The sequence below is a fragment of the Protopterus annectens genome, chromosome 4.part0 (assembly GCF_019279795.1).
Source record: "Protopterus annectens isolate FY-2018-M chromosome 4.part0, PAN1.0, whole genome shotgun sequence".
Classification (NCBI taxonomy): Eukaryota; Metazoa; Chordata; order Ceratodontiformes; family Protopteridae; genus Protopterus; species Protopterus annectens.
This window is the reverse complement of record NC_056733.1, coordinates 224847478-224871835: the sequence shown is the minus strand read 5'-3', so window position 1 is coordinate 224871835 and position 24358 is coordinate 224847478. Positions and strand designations below refer to the sequence as shown.

General features: G+C 43.0%; 1 protein-coding gene across 3 annotated transcripts in view; it reads right to left on the bottom strand.

Moving 5' to 3' along the window:
* GPS1 (G protein pathway suppressor 1) overlaps window positions 1–24358 on the bottom strand; it is a 2619406-nt gene that overhangs the window by 2322450 nt on the left and 272598 nt on the right. For all 3 annotated transcript variants that reach the window (XM_044068228.1, XM_044068227.1, XM_044068226.1), the window contains exon 3: window positions 17487–17668. In XM_044068228.1, the coding sequence (XP_043924163.1) occupies window positions 17487–17668 (182 nt within the window). The remainder of the gene's footprint in view (window positions 1–17486; window positions 17669–24358) is intronic.

Genomic DNA, 24358 nt, shown 5'->3' with positions numbered 1-24358 from the left:
GTGGCAAGCCTCTGCCCACCAAAGAAATTCCAGAAGTAGGCAAGGTATGATAGGAATCATTGCTTCTAGATCCTGAGAATGTTGACACCATAGGCTTTTTAGGTACCATTGTAGTTTCCTCATATGCAGTCTTGCATATGGAACTAGAAGAATGCAGGAGGCCATGAACCCCAAGGCTTGCAATATTTGCCTTGCAGATAACAGGGTTGTCGTGGCCACTTTTTTGAAGTAGGTTGTCAGATAAATTTGTTTCTCTGGCGTGAGGAAAGCCATCTGGGAAGTTGTATTCAAGCTTGCTCCCAGGAATATAATTTGACAGGGTACCAGGTGTGATTTCTTTTCGTTTATACGGTACCCCAAACAAGTTAGCACCCTTTGTACAAAAGCCAGATGATTCAAAAGTATGTCCTGGCTTTCTGCCTGAATTAGACAATCATCCAGGTATGGGTATATTTGAATATTTCTTTGCCTGCAAAATGCAGTGACTGGAGCTAGGCACTTTGTGAATACCCTGGGCGTAGCAGATAAGCCAAAGGGCAGTGCAGAGAACTGGTAGTGCTTGTAGCCTGCTTTGAAGCATAGGTATCTTCTGCAAGATTTCCTGATTGGGAAGTGCAGGTATGCTTCCTTTAAATCGAGCGTTGCCATCCAGGCATCTTTTCCTAGCACAGGAAGCAGCTGGTGAAGAGTCAGCATCTTGAATTTTGGAATTACCAAAAAGGTGTTTAGAGTAGACAAGTCCAGGATAGGACGCCATGAATTGTCTTTTCTGGGTACCAAGAAAAGTCAAGTAGATACCTTGTCCTTTTTCCTCTTCTGGTACAGTTTGAATAGCCTTTATGCTTAAAAGAGAGAGAGAACTTGCTTTTGAGCCTCTGCCCACTGATTTGGGGGCAGATCTGGCCAACCGTTTGGTCCTGGTAACGTGTGGAAGTATAATCTGTATCCTTGGGACACTATATTTAAAACCCATTTGTCCTGGGTAATGAGTTCCCAGTTTTTGGCCTGCAGACCAATCTTTCCACCTAAAGGAGCAGTCAGTTGAGAAGTGCCTGGAAGTTTTAAAGTCAAGTCATTAACACAGCTTTCCATGGGGGGGGGGGGGGGGGGATGTCTTACTACTCACAGATTTGGAAGCGGAAGCCCCCACTGCTTAGTCTTGTGCGTACCCTGGGACTGAAACATGGGGTTTCTGCTGGGTCTGGGCTTGGATTGAGAAGGCCTGGAAGAGGCAGGAAAGGACCAATTCTTAGAGGGCCAATGCCTACTAAATCTTGGAGGCTGAACTTGTAAGAAATCTTTAACATTTTGCATAGATTCAGCTTCATCTTCCATCTTTTTAAGAACTTCCTCTGCTTTGTTGCCAAACAGGCGGTCCTGATTTAAGGGAGCATCCAACAATTTAGCTTTAACATGATCAGGCAAAGATTGCTCCTTAAGCCAAGCATGCCTTCTAAGCAAAGACCCAGTGACAGCAGCCCTGCAAGAGGCCTCAAATGAATCAAAAGTACAGTTTTGTACCTACCATAAATGTAGATGTCCGAACAGGAATGCATCTGCAGTCCTTACAAATGGGGTTGTCCTATCGTCAGGCAGCCCCTCGGTCGGCCGGATTCCAAAGTCTGGGTCTGGCCTCGGCTGGTGTCGCACTTCACCCGACGTCATAGCTGCAGTTCTTCGGGTATAAAGGCATCAGCCGACGCCATTTTCCTCAGTGTTTCTTGCCCCAGATGCCAGTTGCCCTCTTGGATAGCTAAATTTTGGATAAATGCCAATGTTTCCAAATAGTAGAAGGCAAACACAAACAATAAGCATGTATGTACATATATACAAACAAATACACCATAAGAGATCCCCAGCTAGCTATTAGATGGGCCAATACCCTAGGAATACCACAGAGGGGAAGGAGGGTGGGTAATCCTGACTGCAGATGCATTCCTGTTAGGACATCTACATTTATGGTAGGTACAAAACTGTACTATGTCCTTCAAGGATGCATCTGCAGTCCTTACAAATGAGTAGTATACCATTGCCAAACTAGGGAGGAGGAAGAAGAAATTATGGTGTAGTTAGGATCCCTTGCAAAACAGCAGTGGCAAACCCTGCTCGGGATCTAGAGTATAAAGGTAAGTTATAATGCTTGGCAAATGTATGCACGGAGGTCCAAGTAGCAGCCTCTATAATGTCCTTGGTAGCCACTCCTCGTAAGAAAGCTGTGGTAGTGACTGTAGCCCTTGTAGAATGAGGCCTTATGTTCTGTGGAGTTTGCTTTCCATGGTAGGAGTAACAGAATCTGATGCAATTTCCTATCCACTTGGAGATTGTCTGTTTTGAAATTGCTTTTCCTTCCCTTCCTGTTGCATATGCTACCAGAAGCTGGTCAGTTTTCTATTGCTCTTGGTTCTGTCCAGGTAGTAGCAACTGTCTATGTACATCCAAAGTGTGCAGCAGTCTTTCCCCCCTGTTCTGTGGATTGGGGAAGAAGGTAGGTAGGTGGATAGCCTGGTTTAAAGACACTCTGGATACTACCTTAGGCATAAATGTAGGATTTGTTCTCATGGACACTCTATCTTGATGGAAGATTAGGAAGGGTTGTACTGCCATTACAGCCTGTAGCTCAGAAACCCTTCTTGCTGAGGTAATTGCCAGCAGAAAAGCAGTTTTCCAGGATAGGTGTTGAAGATCTGCTGTTGCTGCTGGTTCGAAAGCAGCGAGTGTCAATTTTCTAGCACAAAGTTCAAGTCCCATGCTGGTAATGGTGGTTTCCTAGGAGGTTTTACATTTTTAATTCCTCTCAGAAACTGCCTGAGTAGAGGATGCGAGAAGACAGGTGGATCGAAGCTGTATTCTGCAGAAATAGCTGATGCATGTATCTTGATGGAGGAGTAGGACAGGCCTGTATGGAAAAGCTCTGCCAAATACTCCAGGATGTTGGCAATGTCTACCTTTGACACATCTTTTCCCCTTTCAGTACTCCAAATGAGAAACCTTTTCCATTTTCCTGCATAGTTCCTTCTTGTTGAAGGTCTGCGGGCCTCAAGGATAATGTCTTTAACCCTTTGGGATAAATCTGGGTTAGTTGCTCTTATGTAATGTTCCAGGCAGTCAGCTGCAGAGTTTTCAGGTTTGGATGCAGGGTGTTGTAGCCGCTCTGAGTTAACAGCAAAGGAATCAGGGGTAGTGTCCACATCTGCCCCCGAGACATGCTCCTCAGTAATGGGTACCAATGTTGTCTTGGCCAGTCTGGAGCTATCAGAATGATCCTTGGATGTTCCTCTTTGATTTTCAATAGCACCTTGTGCATCAAAGGAAGTGGTGGGAATGCATAGGCTGTCAGGCCTTTCCAACTGAAGGATAGAGTCCACCTTCCAAGCAAGTGGGTGGTACGTCCTTGTGCAGAATTTCTTGAGCTGGTGATTGAGTGGGGATGCGAATAGGTCTATTTGTGGCAGTCCCCATTTCCTTGTGATGATCTTGAAGATGTCCGGGTGTAGCATCCATTCGTGAGCATCCGAGGTAGTTCTGCTTAATATGTCGGCTAGGATGTTTTCTTTTCCGGTACAAAATTGCTTGTAACTGAATGTTGTAGCTCAGAGCCATATTCCATAGGTCCAGTGCCATCCGGCATAGAGGGTATGAATGAGTGCCTCCCTGTTTGTTGATGTACCACATGACTGTGGTGTTGTCTGTCCTTATCATCAACTGCCCTTCTTGGAGGAATGGTCTGAAATTCTGGATTGCTAGTTTTACTGCCAGCATTTCCTTTTGATTTATGTGCAGGTGCAGCTGATCTGGAGTCCATAAGCCTTGTATGCACTTGTCCAGCATGTGGGCCCCCCAACCGAGGTCTGAGGCGTCCGTTGTGATGGTTTGGCTTGGTTGAATGCTGTGGAAGGGCAAACCTAGGTTTGACTGACATGCCTGAGCCCACCATAGGAACTCTTGTTTCAGGCATGGGATTAGTGGTATTTCGGTTTCTAAGCTGTGCCTGTGTTGAGACCATAAATTCTTCAGGTACCACTGTAGCTTTCTCATATGCAGTCTGGCATGAGGGACCAGGATTATGCAGGATGCCATGAAGCCCAAGGCCTGCAGTACTTTCCTTGCTGTTAGTTTGTTCTGCTTTGTTAATGCCAAGAAGTAGAGAGGAAGTTGTTCTTGTTTTTCTGCAGTTAGGAATGCCATCTGTTTTACTGTGTCCAATTCTGCACCTAAGAAGGTTATTCTTTGGGATGGTATCAGTCTTGATTTTTTTATATTGACTGTATAATCCCAGGGCTTGCAGTAAGCAAATGACTCTTTGTAAGTGTTCTGTTAGCTTGTTTTTGTTGTCCGCTTGTATCAAGCAGTCGTCCAGGTATGGATATATTTGGATTCCCTGAAGCCTGCAGTGAGCGATTACTGATGCCAGGCATTTAAGTGAACAATCTGGGCAGTAGATAAGCCAAAGGGCAATGCTGAGAATTGATAATGCTCTGATCCTGCAAGAAATCTGAGGTATCTTCTGCAATTTGGTCGTATGGGGACGTGCAGGTATGCCTCCTTGAGATCTAGAGTCACCAGCCAATACTCCTTGCCCAGCATGGGAAGAAGTTGCTGTAGGGTCAGCATTTTGAATTTTGGAACAATGATGAATGTGTTTAAAGCGGACAGGTCGAGTATAGGCCTCCAATTTTTCTCTTTTCTTGGTACCAGGAAGAGTCTGGAGTAAAATCCCTTTCCTTGTTCCATAGATGGTACCCTTTCCACAGCTCTCATCTTTGCTAATTGAGCTATTTGTTTTAGAGCTTCTGTCTTTTGATTTGGTGGTAGGTTTGGCATTCCTCTTTTTCCTGGTAAAGTATGGAAATGAAACCTGTAGCCTTGGTCTATAGTTTGCAAAATCCACTTCTCTTGTGATGTAGTGCCAGTTTTTTGAAAATAAGGCTAACTTTCCGCCTAAGGGTGCTGCAATTTGTTCCCTGGTAGGCGGTGCCAGAGCCAAGTCACTGTGATTGTCCTGTTGCAGTGGTAGTAGTTGTGTCTGTGCCTCGCTGGTTGTTACCTTGCCACTGGCGTCCCCTGTAGGCGCCTCCTCTGGATTGATTTCTGCCTCTCGAACGCCTATTCCTGCCTCTCTGTGTTTTAGAGGAGTCTGGAAAGGACCAATTTTTGGAAGGCCAGTTCCTGCTAAACCTTGAAGGCTGAACCTGTAAGAAATCTTTCACTGTTTGTACAGATTTTGCCTTCTCTTCCATTTTCTTCAGTACCTGCTGAGCAGGAGAACCAAATAAACTGACCTTATCCATAGGAGCATCTAATAGTTTTGCTTTAACATGATCCGGCAAGACCTGTTCTTTCAACCATGCATGCCTTCTTATAACTGTGCCAGTCATGGCTGATCTAAAGGAAGCCTCCAGTGCATCATAGCCACATTTTAAAGAATGGTTACTAACCTGCTGAATGTTATGCACCATTTCTAGAACATATTTCTTATCTAAAGAATCATCAGAGGACAGTTTCTTAGTTAACTGATCAAGCATAAACTCCTGGTATTGGATCATATGAAACTGACAGTTCAATGCCCTAGCTGAGAGAGTAGCAGAGGTGTATACTTTTTTACCCCATCTCTCTAAGGACCTGGATTCCCTTTCAGAGGGAGAGGGTTTTTAACTGAGGTCGAAGCTACTGCCTTAGGCCCCTGGGAGATCGTCTCGGGATCTGCAAAAGGAGCCTTGTATAAATGGTGATGTGTGTCCGGGACCCTGGAAAACCTATCGGGCTTAGCAGGGGCTGGAGGCAAAGAGTCAGGAGCAGTGCAAGCATCATTAAATGCATCATCTACAACAGGAAGAACTGGAGGTATAGCTAAAGGCCTATGTTGTGGTAAATGCAAAAGGTCCTAAGCCTTTTCTTGAGTCTGAGAAATCTTGCCCTGCCATTGAAATTGCTCTCTCATGGCATGTAAGGTTTCCCCAAAGGAAAATTCCTCTGGTGGAGAGGCAGAAGGAATCGATTCCTCAGCATCGGAGTCTTCATAAGTAGAAAAAGGAGCCTCTGGATGGTCTGTATTGTCTGAATCATCAGAAGAATCATCTGAGGACACTGGCTCAGGGGGCTCTGCTCTAGGTCTCTTTTCTGGAGGAGGTTGAGAGGCCCTGTCTGGATGAGTTTGGGATCCCCTTATTAAAGAGATGAGATCCTCTGCCAGAGTAAGCATTTGGGAACTGGAACTGGGCCTGTGAGAGGGGGGCTTAACAGGCACAGACTTAGAAGTTTTGGCTGCTTTAGCCCTGGCAAAGGCCTTTATGGACATGGCTGCAGGCAGCCTAGCAGCACCACGTGCAGGGGTTGAAACATCCAAAGGGATGGTGTCCGAAAGTTCTTGTGAAACCACAGTAGCAGGTTGAATTTCAGAGGCCGACTCAACCAGGTTAGAAGGGGCCTCGGTAGTAGTCATGGATTCGGCTGAAGTTAGAACTGTTTGCTCGGTTTCGGCCGAAACCGAGACACTCGCGGTTTGCTTAACCGCGGCGGCATTATGTACGCAAATTCTGAGCCGAAAAACTGTTCAGCAAACTCCGACCGACGTCTAAGCGTCCGTCGGTTGAAAGAAGCACAGGCTAAACAAGCTGCTACGTCGTGGTCTGGGCCTAAACAAGGTAAGCAGTAAGAGTGGAAATCTTTATGAGGTATTTGTTTCCCACAAGTTAAACAGTTATTCACTTTTTCTGACATCGGCTGAGGCAAGAGAGTGTCCCCAACGGGGTACTTAGCTTTTTAGAAGTCTTTGAAGTAGTATTCGGTAGTAGTAATCTCTGGATCTGACCGACCGGCACTTGCGAACAGCTTCTGCTTCGGGCGCCACGCGGCAAGAAAGACTGAGGAAAATGGCGTCGGCTGATGCCTTTATACCCGAAGAACTGCAGCTATGACGTCGGGTGAAGTGCGACACCAGCCGAGGCCAGACCCAGACTTTGGAATCCGGCCGACCGAGGGGCTGCCTGACGACAGGACAACCCCATTTGTAAGGACTGCAGATGCATCCTTGAAGGACATCCCACATTGCAATGTACGTTTTCCAACCGGTTCAGCAGAATGCATTAAATCCTGTAAATCCTTATTTTCAGCACAGTCAGGAATCAACATCATTTTCTGTTTAAGCAATCCAATAATATGCTGCTAATAATATAACATATAAAACTGGCAATTTAAGGCCCTAATGGCCAAGGTTGCAGAAGTGTATACCTTCTTACGCCATCTATCCAGCGCCCTGGAGTCTCTATCAGAAGCGGTAGGATTTTTGGCAGTAGAAGCCTTAATGCCCTTGGGTCCCTGTGAAATAGTCTCAGGATCCGCAATAGGATTTTTAAAAAGGAACTTGTGTGAATCAGGAACCCTGTAATATCGGTCAGGTTTTCTGGGAGCAGGAGGCAAAGAATCAGGGGCCAAACTAGATTCTGAAAAGGCATCAACAACGATGTCTAGTACAGGAGGGATAGCTAAAGGCCTCTGTTGAGGCAGGAGTAAAAAGTCCCTAATCCTCTTTTTCGAATCAGAGAAATCCTGGCTTTCCCAGTATGCAAGGTTTCACCAAAAGAGAAATCCTCTGGGGGGGAAGCAGAGGGAATAGAGTCCTCTGCATCAGAATCCTCATAAGTAGATAAGGGAATATCCAAGGTCATCAGAAGAAACAGAAATATTAGTATCCTGGTCAGAAGATTCATACGCCAATTTAGTCCTAAGTCTCTTAGAACAGGATGGTTGGCTTCCCCTGATTAAAGTTATAAGGTCTTCAGCCATTCTTATCATTTGTTTTTTTAGGCATAGAGGCCTGAGCATGTGGTCTGGGAGTCGGTTTTCTAGGCATGGTTCAAGGTTTAGGCCTTAAAAAAGAAGGAGGTGTCGGTTTAATATGCAAGTCAGTAGGCCTGAATACACCCTCAGAAGCCGGTGCCTGCACAGCGGCTCCGGACCCATCCAAGGTAGAGACATCCGCAGGTTCCACAGCTGAAGCATCTCATGGCATTCCGGACTCCGAATGGGTCTCAGTAGAGGCCTGCGAATCAGAAGTAGCGGGTATCAGGGGATGCAAAAGTGCCTCACTGAGTAACGGCGAACTGGAGACTGGCTTAGGAGAAGCGTCGTCAGCAGCTTTGGACTTAGGCAGCTTGTCTGTCTTTATCTTTGCGTTTTTTCGGAATGCCGGTAGTCAGATAGCCTACCGACGACATATCTGGATAATTGAACCAAGAACTGAAATATTTAGAGGCGTAAATATACCAACTATGGATAGTGCATTGGTTAAATAAGGCACAAAACTGACAGCAAGGTACGCCGTGGTCAGGGCCTAGGCAAGGAATACAGTACAAATGAAAATCTTTGCGAGGTATTTGCTTTCCACAAGAAATGCAATTATTAACTTTTACTGACATTGGTAAGGAGGAAGAAAAAGTTTCTCCAACGAGGTACACAGCTTTAGTTTAAGACTTTGGTTCTGAAACTCAAAAACGAAAATTTCAGGAGTCGGCCGACCAGCACTTGTGAACTGCTTCTGCTTTGGGCACCACACGGAAAGAAAGACTGATGTAATGGTGTCGGATGCATGTTTTATACCCCTGACGACCTGACATCACAGAAGAGACAGCAACTGACGCAGAACCCAAGACTTTGTTAATCAGGCCAACTGAGGGCTTCTGCAAGCAGAAAACCCAAATGTGATGACTGCAACAATGAAACACGAAGATCATCATTTTATAAGCTTGGAGATTTTGTTGGGTTCCATTTTGTTTCCAATTGTTCCATGCTATGTCTCTTTGCTTCATAAGGTCAATGCAGTTGGTTGTTAACCATGGGGTTTTTGTTTTCTTTACTCTCTTTGTATGGGGGCCAGACTATCATTTTTTAGGAAACTGAAGCTGTTCAATACTATTTAGTGGTAGTAATTTTAGGGGTGATCAGTTTATCCCATTTAGCAGATTGTCGATTGTTTCTTGACCCAAGTCTAGTGGTATTTTTAACTGTTTTTATGGTATGTTCTTTTGGGAGGTGGGTGGTTGCTCTGATGGCAAAGGCTGGAAGATGGTTGCCTAGTGAATTTGGCAGTGTACCTGCGGAGGAGAAATTGGTTGGGTGGGATACAAAGATCTAATCAAGGGTATAGTGGTTAGTGAAGTCTGTTGTATCTTGTAGGTTCAATGATTAGTTGTTTAAACCCGAAGAGGTTTACATTTGTGTTTGGAGAGTGTACAGTGATGGCTTGCACGTTAATACGCATATCTCCTAAGATTACGGTTTCTAGTTTGATGTTTTCAGCTGTCCACGACAGTATGTCTTCTAGGATTGATATATTGTTTTGTGGAGGAATATAGACTTATGAGACAGACTTTTTTTTAAAACAGTTAAGATGTTAGTGGATTTATTAATATTCTAGCATTAAGGAATTTGGGTGGTTTGTGTGGGTAAGGAGTTATACTGAAACTGGATAGATACAAGAGTGCTACCCCTCCACCCTTCTTTTTTAGTCTATCTAGTCTAAAGATGGTGTAGTTAGGGGAGTATAATTTCAGTATCTTTTATTCAAAAGTGTAGCCAGGTTTCTGTTAGGGCTAAGATGTCTGGGTTGTACTGTTCTAGCCAAGCATGCAAGGGAGTTATTTTATTGAATAAGCTTCTTAGATTTAGAGTAAACAGTTGATGGACTTGGAGTTAGGTTGTACATTTGGTCCAGGGTTTGGGTGTATATCATCACTTTGTATTAAATTCAGTATTCGGTAAGTTTGCAGTGGGTTGCATTTAGTCTTTTGGCATGTATTTAGTGTAGGAAGAAGGGGTTTTGGTGGTATTGTTGGTTTTTATTTTGCTGTTGGGGTTGTAAGGGAAAGAATAGTAAAATCGTTGCAGGCAGATATTTCAGTAATGCTTTAGTTGTTGGGATATTGGTGGAGGATGTTGTAGTGGTGTAGATGGGTATGGCTGCTTTATTTATAAGTGATGTGACTGAGCTAAGTAGTATTAATATTATGAATAAAATGGAGAATGTTCATATTATGCAGAGTGTTGGACATTGTGGGTGTTGCTGGGTGGGGTTTGCTCGAGTACAGGATGAGTCTAACTGTGGTGTTTGGTGAGTGGATAGTTTAGAGATATGTTGTTATTTTGGTGGGAAGTGGTGTGATTTGTTGAGAGATGAATGTGAGTGTAGTCTGCATAGCTATAAATGTAAGGAAACGTAGGGTGGATGGCAATGGGTCTAGGGTAGGGGATCGGAGTGAGCCCAAGGAAAGTGAGGGCAAACAGAGCGGGTCCAACCTGGACCCTCTTTGCAGCCATCTTCAAAAACAATCAGTAAGTTATTAAAGCCAGTGAAAAAGCCAAAGGATATGTTCCTTAAAAGTAGGGTTTTAAAACTGAGTGGAATGCCATTAAAAGTAAAAGGAAACTTAGATGGAGTGAGCACAGGAACAGAAATGCTTACTGCACATCTGTTTGACCATGAATAGTCTACTGTGCAATAAGAAACATACTGCTGGTGACTAGAATCAGATTATCTGCAGGTGTGGAGCAATGGTATCAGCTGACAGCCGCTGCTAATATTAATGGGACAGTTTACATTTAATACACGTTTAAAATGTTTGTGACACTGTTTGCTTTCTAATCCTCTTGCATTTCACAATTAGTGAACCTTAAGAAAAGTTATGTTACTTTGCACAGTCACTCTACTTTATACTGTTAAATTAAGACAAGTGTAGATATTATCTAATTTTACCCTGAATTTCTTAAAAGGATACAATATTAAAGCTGGGGTTAGGTACAGATCAATAGGAAAGTTGCATGCTATTTTACAGATTTAAGTTTTTCTCAAAAGAAAACAGACTGTTGACTGGGGGGGTGGTTATGCAGCTGTTGCTTTTTGGCGATGAGCTTGTCAGTACAGTGGTTTGAGTAAGGAACTATACAGCAGAATGTACTAATACACTCACTAACATTTGTTTAATTTAGTGCAGTTAAGGTATTGGTGCTGCAGTAGCGTTGTCGCCTCACAGTTAGACGTTGCCCGTTCAATTCTCAGTTAGAGCGTCTTCTGTGTGGCGACACGCGTGAATGGGCGTTCCTTCATTGAAGGTTGTGCGTTAGGCCCGGCAAGCCAGCACATAAAACTCTACTGCCAATCATTAGCGAACCGGAGTTCCGCTGTGGCGACCCCTAACCGGGAAAAGCCAAGAGACACAAATTGCAGTTAAGGTATTTTACTGTCTAGACACTTGGAAGTTAGATACCAACATTAGTTTTAAGTCTCTTTAGTTAGAGGACAGTGTCCGTGGGTGCCCAGTGTGCGAGTGAGGTATTTTTGAGGTTTCCACGTCTTGTTATAGGGGAGGAGACCCACCTGTCCCAATGGGAGGCTTGGTTTACTGAAAGAAGAATGAACAAAAAAATGTGAGAGAGCATTAGGATAAGTTAGCACACGCCATGTGACCAGTCATCAGCAATGGTAGTGCTATGAAAAGTAAGTAATAGCTCTGGTAAAGCTGCAACAATTAGGGGAAGGCCATACAGTATCAAGATAGGTTACAGCCTAGTAAAATAAGTTAAAAGACATACTAAAGCTATAGAAATGAAAATCATGTGTTGTGTGTGCAAGTGTGTCAATTAGGATGAGTAGTTCAGTGTAATATGTGAAATTACCCTTCTAGCTCTATTGTCGCCTCACAGTCAGACGTTGCCCGTTCGATTCTCAGTTACAGCGTCTTCTGTGTGGCGACATGCATGAATGGGCGTTCCTTTGTTGAAGGTTGTGCGCTAGGCCCGGCAAGCCAGCACGTCAAAATCTACTCCCAATCATTAGTGGACCGGAGTTCCACTGTGGCGACCCCTAACCGGGAAAAGTCAAAAGAAAGAAACAAACAAACCCTTCTAGCTCTATAACAGTAAATGAGGAAACAGAACCTATCTAGGTGCATATGTGACAGTAGTTCATTAAGCAGAAATATCTAAAGGCATCCTGCAGTGTTAAAAACAGAAAGAGATAGTATAAGCTGTTGTATTAAAGAATTGGGTATTAAATCACAATGTACAGCATACCTTGATTGCAAGAACTTACATGAGGATGATAACATGCCAGGGGAGACAAACTGTTGTGGGATTTGGAGAAAGAAAAAAAAAAGGAACAAAATGGCTCCCTGGGTTTATAATATCTCAGGCAATCCAATATAGAAAAAGAGCTGGAGGGGGGAGGAGTAAAGACTACAGGGAAGGAGGATAGCCAATGGGTAATTGAACTCTGCAGACAGAGGATTAGAAAGCAATCAATGAACCTTAAGAAAAGGTGTTACTTTGCACAGTCACTCTACTTTATACTGTTAAAGTAAGTCAAGTGTAGACATTATCTAAGTTACCCTGAATTTCTTAAAAGGATATAATATTAAAGTTGGGGTTAGGTACAGAAGAAAGACAATGGTATGCTATTTTACAGACTTACGTTTTTCTCAAAATAGGATGTGGTTTGGGGGGGGGGGGGACTTACTGGAGAGGGTTATGCAGCTGTTGCCTTCCTGGTGATGAGCTCGTCAGTACAGTGGTTTGACTGAGGAACTATACAGCAGAATGTACTAATACACTCGCTAACACTTATCCATGAATATTCTTGGACTGCAAAGTACACACACACACTTTCAAGAAAGTTATAGGTCTAAGTCATCTCCACCTGGATATGAACAATGACAAACTGACCTTTTATATCTTAAATCATTACACAATCCAGGAATGAACTAGACTTCTACGTAAAATGGCAGAAATGCCTTCTGCATACTTTAGGGAATTCACATTTACCTCTACCTGGACAACTGCCTCAATTTAGCTGCTTCTTCCCAAGACACTACCACCCCCATATCTTTTTGTGAATGTGTTCTGCAATCTAGGCTTCAAGTTAAATTAGGAAAAGTCTTTCCTGTTCCTGTCTCACAAGTTAATGTTTTTAAAGATGCCTTCTAGACACCTCTTTTATGGTAGTTTACCTCTTTCCAGAAAAGGTTTCCTTCTGCTGTCACCAATTCCCAAGTCCTGTCTCTTACTTTTGCCTTTTCTTTCTAAGTATTATAGCCTTACTGTTCCAAAATTTCCTCTATCACAATTGACAACTGTCTCTCAATAGCCAGAACATATTTACTCCCCAGCCTCCAGAGTTTCTCTAATGTTCCAATAGATCAACAGATCTTTAACTGTTTTTGTCTCCATAAAGTGCAGCAAGCACTTAAAAAGCCTGTATAAATACGCATCAACCCATTAAGGATCCATCACTGTATTCCCCGAGAGTGATTCACTAAATTTAAACAGTACCTTGTTATGACCATCTGAGAATTGCTCTCGGAAACCTTTGTTACCATAGAGGTACAAAGTACAGACTATAAAGCAGGAGTTCAATTTGTGGCTTGGCCATCAGGTGGAGCTGATGAAAGGGAAGAGAAAAATTGAGAAGGCCTGCTTGCCTCTCTTCAGGGAGAAGAAAGAAGCATGCACTCTATGGCTGAATCAGTGGCGAAGGCCAGGGATCACATGAGGAATGCTGTCTGCAAAGGGGAACAAAGCTACTTGATTACACTTCCTCTGGAGGTATGAGACTACCCCATACAAATGCACTGTACACCAACAGCATCAGTGTGAGTGAAAAAAACACACGAAGCCAGGGCTTAAGGAAAAAACAACCACTCAGTAAATGGGTGATGACTCCTACCCTCACTTCACATAACTTGCCCCCACTGAATGAATAAGCTAAACAGCCCTTTCCCAGGGAACAAAAGGGTCTGTAGGACAACCAGGAGGTCAAGTCTTGATGGGTAGCACTGGAAGCCCTCCTCTCCCCTACTCCCAAAATAAAAAAAAAAGAAATCCAGACAATCTCACTGCTTTCTGTTTAGTAAATAAATGCCAGTCACTTCAACCAATACTGAGATAACTCCTTAAAGCAGAACTTTCATACACCTATCCTTCCTCCTTTCAGTGTTAATACTGCATAAAAGATATGAACGAAGCTGTTAACCAAGATATGAAACATCTTTCCTCAATGCAACAAATCAATTCAGGAAAACATCTAGGATCTATCTTCTGCTATTTAACTGCAACTGTATCAATAGCTGCCTTATATTTCCTCTTTTCAATCAATTTCTGTTGTAATACCATATCAACACGTTTAACTACTTATTTACCCTCATCACTTCTCTGCTATGCTTTCTTAACATCTGCTTCCTTTTCATTTTCTACTCGTCTTCACCCTTCTCTCTATTTCCCAGACTTCCTACTACTCCCATCTCCTCAATCTTATGTACTGAGAGTACAGTCTCATCCATTCGGCATTATCCTCACATTGCTGATGTACTACTATACAATGACTTTTTACATTTAGTGGACTTTTCACACCTGTTACTGCATATATAAGTAGTTACTATTTTACACAATATGTTTGTACTGCTTAACTATGCTATGGCACTAAAACTTCTACTGTTGCAGTTTTTCTCCCTGGACCTTCAATAAAAGTGTAGGTTCTGCTCAGAAGGAATCTCTCACTGACACACACACAGATTACAAGTGATCAGCCAAAGTGGTGCAGAATTACTTCCTTCTGGTTGCTTTTTTCTCTCTCCATGCCTGTCGACCATCAAGCCTCCCACTTACATCAAACTTAATTGTCCCTAGCGCACGGGAAGCCTACAGCATGAAGGTGAGAGACGAATGCAGAGGACAGTCACCCAGGCAGCCATGGACGTGCTTTGTATACTTGGCCACACTGAATGATACATGCTATTGGACTGCTTATAATGACCCTAGCCCCACCACTGAGTGGCTGATGGGCATGCTTCAGTCCACACACTTATGCCTACCATTATTGCCTTAGTAACATCAATCACATTACCAGGTCTTGGAGTGTTTTTAGTCCCTGCAAGCCTCCACCAACTGCTGGGGTGAAAGACAGACTTGGACAAACCCTCCCACTGATGGGTGAGCTGGCATTAGCTACTCATTCCCATCCTCCCCCACTCAGCTCCTGCAGTGTCCAAAATGATATTTGATCTTTTGTTACCTGGGTTACAGTCAGGGCTTTATCCATCTATGCCAAAAATCCACCTTGTACAAAAGTTTCCAGTCTCAGATAACTATACCACACTGTAAATATTGCAAAAAAATTTGCCTTGAGAAGCTTTACAATTTCATTCTACTTTACCAGGAATCTACAGATTGAAATGGCCTTCGTAAGAACAAAGGGTGCAAAACCCAGATGCTTCCAGACCTCATAAACGGCAACTTTTAGGCCAAGTTCTATTGCAGGGGGGGGGGTAACCAATCTTCATTATTCTTCCCTAAATGCCAGTGTCTCTCTCCAAAAAAACAGACATGTCTAAAGGGGGAACTACAAGACAGTGGGGTTAACTACTTTTGTTCATTTCAAAACACTATGACATTAGTATCCCAGATACCCCTCTTGAAGAAATAAAAGATACCTGCCTACCCATAGGCTCCAAGCAGGAGGTAGCTTATGAATACATGATGCCAGGCATAAGCAAGTGTCAGGCAAGCACTGTCAGATGATCCCTCAGGAGTCACAAGCCAAAAGCATTGCCAGGTCATGAAAGGACTTCCCTGATCAGCAAAATATGTACCCCAAGGATTAACAGAGCACCTGTGAGGAAAAATAACACAAGTTAATCAACAACTGTTTGACCATCCACGGGGGAATCTCCATGGGTCCACATGGTGATGAGTTTCTTGACTTTCTCATGGTGTTCGACAGTTAATCAGGAGGGACGACAGTGTTGACACCTTGATACTCGCCCTCAATTCTGTTTACCAAAAGTGTACTTCTTTTGTTTACCTTCATGTCAGAAAATATTAATATTAAAGTACATGAGATGCAAGGAATTAATAGCTATTAGATGGATGGACTTTAAAAGAGACGGCTTTAGATTACAGCAACCCTACCACTTTGTTAACTTTTTCTGTCACCTCACCTTGGCCCAGATCAAAAAAGGAATCTTTCTGTCTTTCTTTATCTGGGCTAGTCTATAAGGGTGCCATCTAGAATTAAATGATATAAGCCTCTAGCTTCTCATAATTTCTTCTACAGATAACTAGAGTGAAGCACTGGCATGTAGTAGCTCTTCAAATTATGGCTTTTCCAAGAAATACAAACAGTAGTGGTGCAACCTGTCAACAAAAAGCACAAGGATCTAAATCCAAACTATACAAGAAGCAGATAAGATGCAAGCTTCAGAAAAGAAGGGGAGAGAGCAAGGGATAGGTTTACCTTCCTAATCTGCCATGTAACATGATATACTCTACTCAGAAATGATGTGCAACAATCTAATGCTGCCAGCACAGGACTTGGAAGTTTATTCAGAATTCTGCATAATTTGAAATACCAGAAGAGGAAACCTCAACAATTTATCCAATGTAGCAAAGGTCTTTCAAGGCCAGATCTGCAGTTTAAGAAGACCACTGTATGGATGTTCCATGTCTGAGATCAGTTTATTGCACCATTCCTCCTTGTAACAGACATCTAACACAGAGCTACTCTAACAGGACTGCTGCAAGTGTTCTTGCAACATGGAAAGCAACAAGCCAGCTGGATGCTAAACAGATCTGCAACAAAAAAGCTGATGGCAGAGTGTCCTTGCATTCTACGTCAGAACCTCTGAATTACTGTTACTGTTCTCTAAACCACAGACATTTTGAACAATCCACACTGAGGGATGGCATATAATGGCTATAAAAGAACATACAGGAATACACCAAAGTGCACACTTTTTAATTTGAAGCACAGTATGAACATATGAAGGGCGTGTATACATGTGCATATAACACAGGGAAAGTGCATCACAGCACAAGTGCATTACAAAGCTTAAAAAAATGCATTTTGTTTGTTACAGAATTTCTTCATAGAGCTACCAGTGCCAGAGTTAATTATGAAGACAGTGAGAACTAATGAAATGTGCAACAGATGAGAGAAACACATAAGAGGGAGATGATTAAGGCATTTATTCCTCAGGTCAGGCTATGCTGTTAGGACAAATATTCAATTCAGCCCTTTTCCCCAAAAGATAGACCCCCTCTCCCCAGAAGAGGATTATGCTTCTTTACTGCAAGCATTTAATGTACTTTAACATCTCCCCAATGTCTCTAGCCCAAGTACAATGTTCTAAAAACCTCAAATTTTCTTTAATTTTGGTTCATATTGACAAGTTGCTTTATGAAATTAGTTAAATAAAATTCCATAAGTTGGTTACTATAAATTGTCCTAGATTTAACCTTCCATCTTACTCCAAGCCATAAATGAAGACACTGTACATTAAGTGTCCATAACCAGGACCATTGTACTATGTCTTGTGCCACACAAAGCTCACAGTCTCCTTTACACCTAATTCATACTGCAGTAAGCTGTGGTTTCCATAAATATGCATGCTGTCTGCTCCACAACTACCTTTACACAGCAAACTGTTGTCCATTCCAAAAAGTACCTGGTTGCATCTGAGAGTTTCCTGTGAATTTCCTCATACATGTCCACATTAAACGTCCTTTGCACAAATGACAATGCCATCTTCAAGGCCTCAATGCGTAGCTGGGGACAATGGTCAGCAATAAACTGCAATCGTTCAATTCTCATAAGGCCACTATAGCTGGAGGCATACTGTTCCAAATCCTGCAATATAAGAGAAAGAACAATAAGGCTTCCTTTACAAGTGGTCACAAGGGTCACGCATTCACAAGACAAACATAATAAAAATCTAAAAAAGCAACCATCCCTTACACTTGCAAATATTTCAGGTACATCACAATGCTGGGTACAGTTCACAGCCATTACACAGCCTGTATTCCTTTTGTAATTTGTGGCAGAAATAGGCAACAGTTGAAGCTGCTTTGCAAATTATGAAAGATCAACCACGGACTAGAACAACAGGCACAACAAGGTGAAAAGTACAGTTCTGATATGGGTTATAACATTCAAAGAACACAACAAAATGAAGATGTAGCAATGCTGGCACTAAAACATACATAAACCATACTTAACCCCAGCATTTCATCTTTTCACATGAATTTTGAAGATAGGGGAGTTTTAAGCTGCTCCCAGAGCTGAATCAAAACTCCACCTACCTTTATATGACAGACTGCTACACCAACTATGGATACCTGGGACTTATCCCAGAGTCCATTGTTATCCACACACCAAAATGAAAATATCTACAATTATATCCTCCCTCTGATGCTTCTTCAACGCTCAATCACCAGAAATGCCTTAGGTTGGAGGGGTGGCTGCACTCCTGTGTGTGTCATCGAGTGTGTCACCCTTTGACGAGTTAGTGGCAGCTCACAAATGAAAATGTTCTCATGACGCCTACTGAAAAGATTAAGGGCACTTTAAATGATTGCGGGTTGTTATAATGTTTAATACTTTTAACTCACAGATAAAGTACAGTGTTTGATTCTCACCTTTGGAAGGGAACTTGGCTAAGCTTAGAATATCCTATTAAGAAATTTAGCCTAGTAATTAGGACTTACTGGAAAAGCTCACCCCAACTACCACAACTTGCTGTGAGGGAAAGGTTAGTTTGTTTTTGCTTTCTTGCAATTTGTATTGCTTTGTTGCCTTATTCTGTTTTGTATATTGTGATTCATTTTCTTTTCAGTGTTTTACTTGTATTCAGTTTTTAATTGCATACGTAAACTAGCAAACAGACCACAGCTGTGTCCCATGCGAGTCACACACAGTTACGTACTCACCATAACATTCCATCTGCATTGTCCATTTTTCATTCTTCTTTAACTTGTAGGTTTGGATCCAATCCTTGGATCCAACTCTGCCACGTTTTACTGCTTGTGGATACTGCAAACTCTCAAGTTTCTCCCGTACCCATAATGCTCTAGCCCCCCCATACATCAGATCTTCTTTGCTGCTCTTTACTGCTAAATAACAATGCAAGAAACAATGGTTATAAAAGAAGTCACTATCTGGAGCTCAAAAACAGGAACTTTGGTTCCCAAATTATCATCTCATTCTTCCAGAAGTCATAAACAAAGGGTAGGGGGTTGGAGGTAGGGCAGCTGAGGAAGAATGAAAATGGACAACACAGATGGAATGTTACACTGAGTACATAACTTCTTTAGCTGTTGTTGTCAATTTTCATGCATTCCTCAATATGTGGGACACAGTCCTCAGTTACCTGAATCCCAGGTAGACTCTAAGAAAGGATATTCCCAGGTACAGTTGTGCCAAAAGCTGCTCTTCCCCCTAGAGACCAGATCAGCTTTGTAATGAGTAATAAAAGTATGAGGATTAGTGCAAGTAGATGCAGCACAAATTTCGTCCATGAACAATATGGATAGAAATACTGATGAGGTTGCATGGACCTGGCTGAATGAGCCCTCAAGGCTTTTGGCAAAGATAAACCCAGTTTCTTGCAGACAAAGGAAATGCAATCAATTAGCTACTTAGCTAAAGTTGTTTTGGTAAATGGCTTTCCCCAATCTTGATTTTGAAAAACAGACACATAACTGATATGATTTTCTGAATTTTTCAATTCTCTTCAGATAGAAAGAATAGTTGTGTAAAATTTTTACCATAACCATAGATGTCTTTTTCTTCTATGTTGCAGTATTCATAACATGAGGGATTCTCCACCTAGGCAACCCAAATGTCTGGCCAGTATAGAAAAGACTTTTACTACTGCAAGGTACGTGGGATGTCACACAAAGGCAGCAAGGAGTGTAGGACATAAAAGTGACGTCCACATGTACCAATCTCAGAACTTACCTGGTGCCAGTCTGAATACCATCTTCTCTTATTCGTCTGATCTCAGAGTGACTGCTCTTTTCAGTTAACTGAATACAAGAAAAAACCCCAACAGGGCACTAATTGCTACGGCACATTTTTTGAGGTTCATCTCATCCAAGAAAGTTAAGTGCCACTGTGGAAGACAAATTCCACATAAAGATAATCACAACCAGTGTCTGTTCTGTCTAGGGTCTGCACATGATGGATTACAAGGCATGAGCAATTTGTCAGGCATCTGTCCCTAAGATGCTAAGCAGTAGTCTTTCTGCCTTAACTATTTACCTAGAGAACCAGAGGCTTAAGTGACTAGCGCTTCCTATGGAGGGTTCATCAGTTCTGTCCGGTGAGCCTCCAAAGAAGGAAGTCAAAAAGTTAGGCCCAAGTGTGTGAACGTTCAACAAGTGTAAAATGTATGCCCCTTTGTTTGATAAATTTGGAAAGAAAACTGTGATACTGATTGATTAATATTGGATCCTGACACCACCTTAGGAAGAAAGGATGGATTGGTTCGTAAAGACACCCCATCTTTATGAAAAATTAAATAAGGAGGTTTAAAAGATAAGGCTTAAAGTTCTGAAACTCTCCTAGCCAATGTTGTAACTACCAAATTATAGTTTTCCAAGTTAAAAACTTTAATTCACACATTGCAGCCAGTTCAAAGGGAGACCAAGTCAGCTTGTAACACTAAATTCAAATCCCACGGTGGAGTAGGATCTTTATAGGGGGGTTTCAGTAAAAAGGTTCCTTTTATAAATGCCTTACAAAGTCGTGAGGAAACCAAGGTAAAATTGTCAACTCCTATATGAAAATTAGAAATGGCAGTGAATTGTACTTAGACTATTGAGGAACTAGCCCCTTCATTAAAAACAGTAGCCGAAAATTCAAGAACTTAAGGTACTGGCACTGGAAAAGGGTCTGTCTTTCTGCTGTGCCCAAAAAACAAATCTTTTCCATTTACTTGTGTAAATCTTCCTAGTGGAAGCTTTATGAGAAGACAAAAGAATGTGATGGACAGGGGAGAAGAGCCAGGGTTGTCTACTTATCAATGGAATTGGAGAAACTATGCAGTCAACTTTAGGCCTAAAATGCCCGGGTGAATCAAGTCTGTTGGGTGAGACAGAAGGTCTGGAAATAGATCCAGGATCCACGGAGGATGAATTAGATGAGGCCAAAAGGGGAACCAAATCTGACAAGGCCAATAGTGGGCAATAAGGATGACTGTGCTCTTCAATCAAGATGCTTTCTGAAGAAACTTGGTGATTAGAGGAGTTGGGGGTAAGCACAGACGAGACCAGGGAGCCAATCGTGGAGGATGAAGTCTCAGTGACTCCTCCGTGGGGGGAATCAGGGCAAAGAACCTGTTGCACTTGTTGAGGGGAGATGCAGAGAGGTCATAGCAGGGATTGTCCCATTATCAGAATATCTTCTTTGCAATTTTCTTGTAGAGGGACCACTCAGGAGGCAATAAGATGGACGTGCTCAACTTGTGTGCTATCATCTTGGATTTCCCCAGAATGTGTGTTATGATCAGAAATTGACTGGATGAGATCACACACTATCACACACACAGAGCTTCAGGACAAAAAGGGTAAGATCTGGTTCCTCTGTTTGTTGATTTACCACACTACTGACACATAGGCTGTCTCAATCGCAACAGTCCCTGAAGGAAGAGAGAGTCTTGGAAGGCCTGCAACGCTAGGAGAACAGCTCTCATTTCTAGGACATTGATATGCGTGTCGGCCTCTCCTGGGAACCAGGTACCTTGGACCACCTTTCCCAAGAAGTGCCCCCCACCCACACTGGGTTGCGTCTCTGGTCACTATGGCCTTGAGTCGAGGAAGTATGAAAAGGAAGCCTTGTAAAATCTGTTCTGAGCAAATCCACCACCTGAAGTAACTTTTGCATGCCTCAGTTATTTTGATCTGGGTGGACAAAGATTGGTACAGAATGGACCACTGAGTCATCGGGGTCCACTGAAGAACTCTCATATGGTATCTTGCCAATGGAACCAGAATTATGGCAGCAGATACTGACCCTACAGCCTGCAGAATCAGTCAGGCTTACAGTGAGGAATTTTTAATTATCTTTTTGACTTGAAATTGAACAGTTTGTACCCATGGCAGGGGAAGGGAGGCTGCCAACGATACAGTATGGAACAAGGCTCCCATGAATTCTAGCACTTGAGTTAATTCTAGCCGAGATTTGTTGATACTGACAGCAATGCCTAGGTGAGCGCACAACTGGAGTACACAATCGCTTGCTTTGATCAACAGATGTCTGGTCAAAGTGGTTATGAGCCGGTCATCCAGATAAGTAAACACTCTGAATCTGTGCAGTCTCAAGCGAGATGCTACTACTGCCATGCATTTGGCGAACACCCTGGGGGCTGTGGTGATGTTAAATGGCAGAGCTCTAAACTGGTAAAGACTGGCTTCCAGCCAGAAGCGTAGATATCTTCTGGATCATCTGTTTATTTTTATATGATGTTGAGCATCCTGAAGATCTGTTGAGTATATCCAGCCATCCTGATGCAGAAATGGAAAAATGGACTGAACTGTGACCATCCGGAACTTCATGTACTGAACAGATTTGCTCAGAATGCTGGCATCCAAAATTTGTCTCCAGTCCCCGGCTTTCTTTGGCACTAAAAAGAATCTTAAGTTCCAGACTCTCTCTGGTCTGGGGGGGGGGTGTCTTGGAGCACTCTTTTTCCTAACAGCTATTTTATTTCATGTGCTGCTTCTTTCCTCTGACTGGGTGGAACATCGGGAATCTTGTTTAATCTTAATGGAGGGGACAGGAAAAGGGTATTATATAACCTCTGTAAATAATCCTCTGCACTGGGTATCTATTGTCATGTCTACCTAGGCTATCTGGTGCAGGGATAAGAGACCTCCTACTGCCTCCAGACGTGGGCAATCAGGCTTCCTTTCAGGAGCACTAGTAGTATCTGTCAGAGAAGAAATCCCTCGATCCTTGATTCTGCGTGCTTCCTCCGCCATCTAGGGAGCATCTTTCATTTGAAATCCCCTCCTCTGCACCTGGGAGATTTCTCTACATGTATCATGGAAATGACCCTGGGATTTTTTGAACACCTCACCAATTCCTAGAGAAGGTTCTGTAAGGGGTTGAAAAACATATATCCACTGAAGACAGGGTCTTACCATCTTGTTCACACCTGGACAGTGTTTCCTTCACTTTGGGGCCAAACAATGAACTTTCGTCAAAAGGAGCACTGATTAAGGAAGATTTGAAGGGCTCCATGAAATCACACAAGCGCATCCAAGCATGTCTCCTAATGAAAATGCCTGAACCCGCTGCCCTTGATGTAACTTCAGCTGTATGTGAAATGAGCCTCATGGACGAATTTGAGATGGACTGAAGGGTAGCCAACTGTGAGGCAATGAAGTCTGTGCTCGGCAGTTGTTCCTGAGAGAGATTTGGAGAGTTATTTAATCAAATCCCTCTGAAGTCTGGTGAAGTATGAAAGTCAATGAAGCATAAACCTGCTTCCCAAATCTGTTCAATGCCCTAGACTCCCTGTTAAGGGTCTGAATAGATTAACTCTGCTCCGTGAATTATTTCTTTGTGGCTCCCGCTATGACCATGGTAACTATTGGTACACCTTTGCTCCAGAACTCTCTTCCCTTCGATGGTGCCAGGATTCTATCTGGTCTCTTAGGGACTGGCTTAACAAAACTGGGTTCCTTCCACACCCGCTGAGCGATAAAATCAATGATCTCATCAGTGGGCGGTGTCACCCAGAAGTAGATGGGCCAGACCCAAATGCCTCCAGGAATACTGATTCCCATTGGGAAGAGTTATCCGTAAACCAAACCACCAGTCTGCTTAAGGATCTCCAAAATGTCTCCAAAGCAGATGTCGTCAGGTGGTGATCTTGGGGTCCTTCACCTTCATTGAAATCAGTATCTTCCCTGACAGATTTCTGAGGGGTGTTTAAGTGCTTCCTCTTGCACCTTCCCTTCCTACAGATTTCTTAGGTGGGATGCTCCAGACAAGTACCAGAAGATATAAGTATACTCTGCTGGGTAGCCTGGGGACTTTGAGCTGGCTGCCTCTGTAGAATAGGCTCAAGGTGCAAAAGACATATGGGATCCAGAAGGAAGATTCAGGGTGGGGATGCCCCCATGGAATATGCTAAAGGCACAAAGACATATTGGATCCAGAAGGAAGATCGAGGTGGGGGTCTGTCCTGTAGAAGAGAACACTCTCTCTACCACATCAAAAGCGGAATGCCCCAGGGAGAAGGATGTAGATGGAGCTGAGAAGACATGCTTCCGTACCATCATCTCCCTCTGACCCGAAGGTTGTCCACATGAGGCAGCAGTAGGAGCAAAGTTGTCCAATGCCAAGGCTTCATGAGGCAGAGGCAGCAGAGACAGCTTCGGAGTCCACTTTAACACCTTAGATATGACAATGACACTTCAGCTCTGAGAGTTATCCACCTCCAACACGCTTGGAGCAAGTCCACTCAGAGAAGGTATTGGAGCTGAAGATATGACAAACTTTGGACCTGATAAAAACGGTCTCGAGAAACTC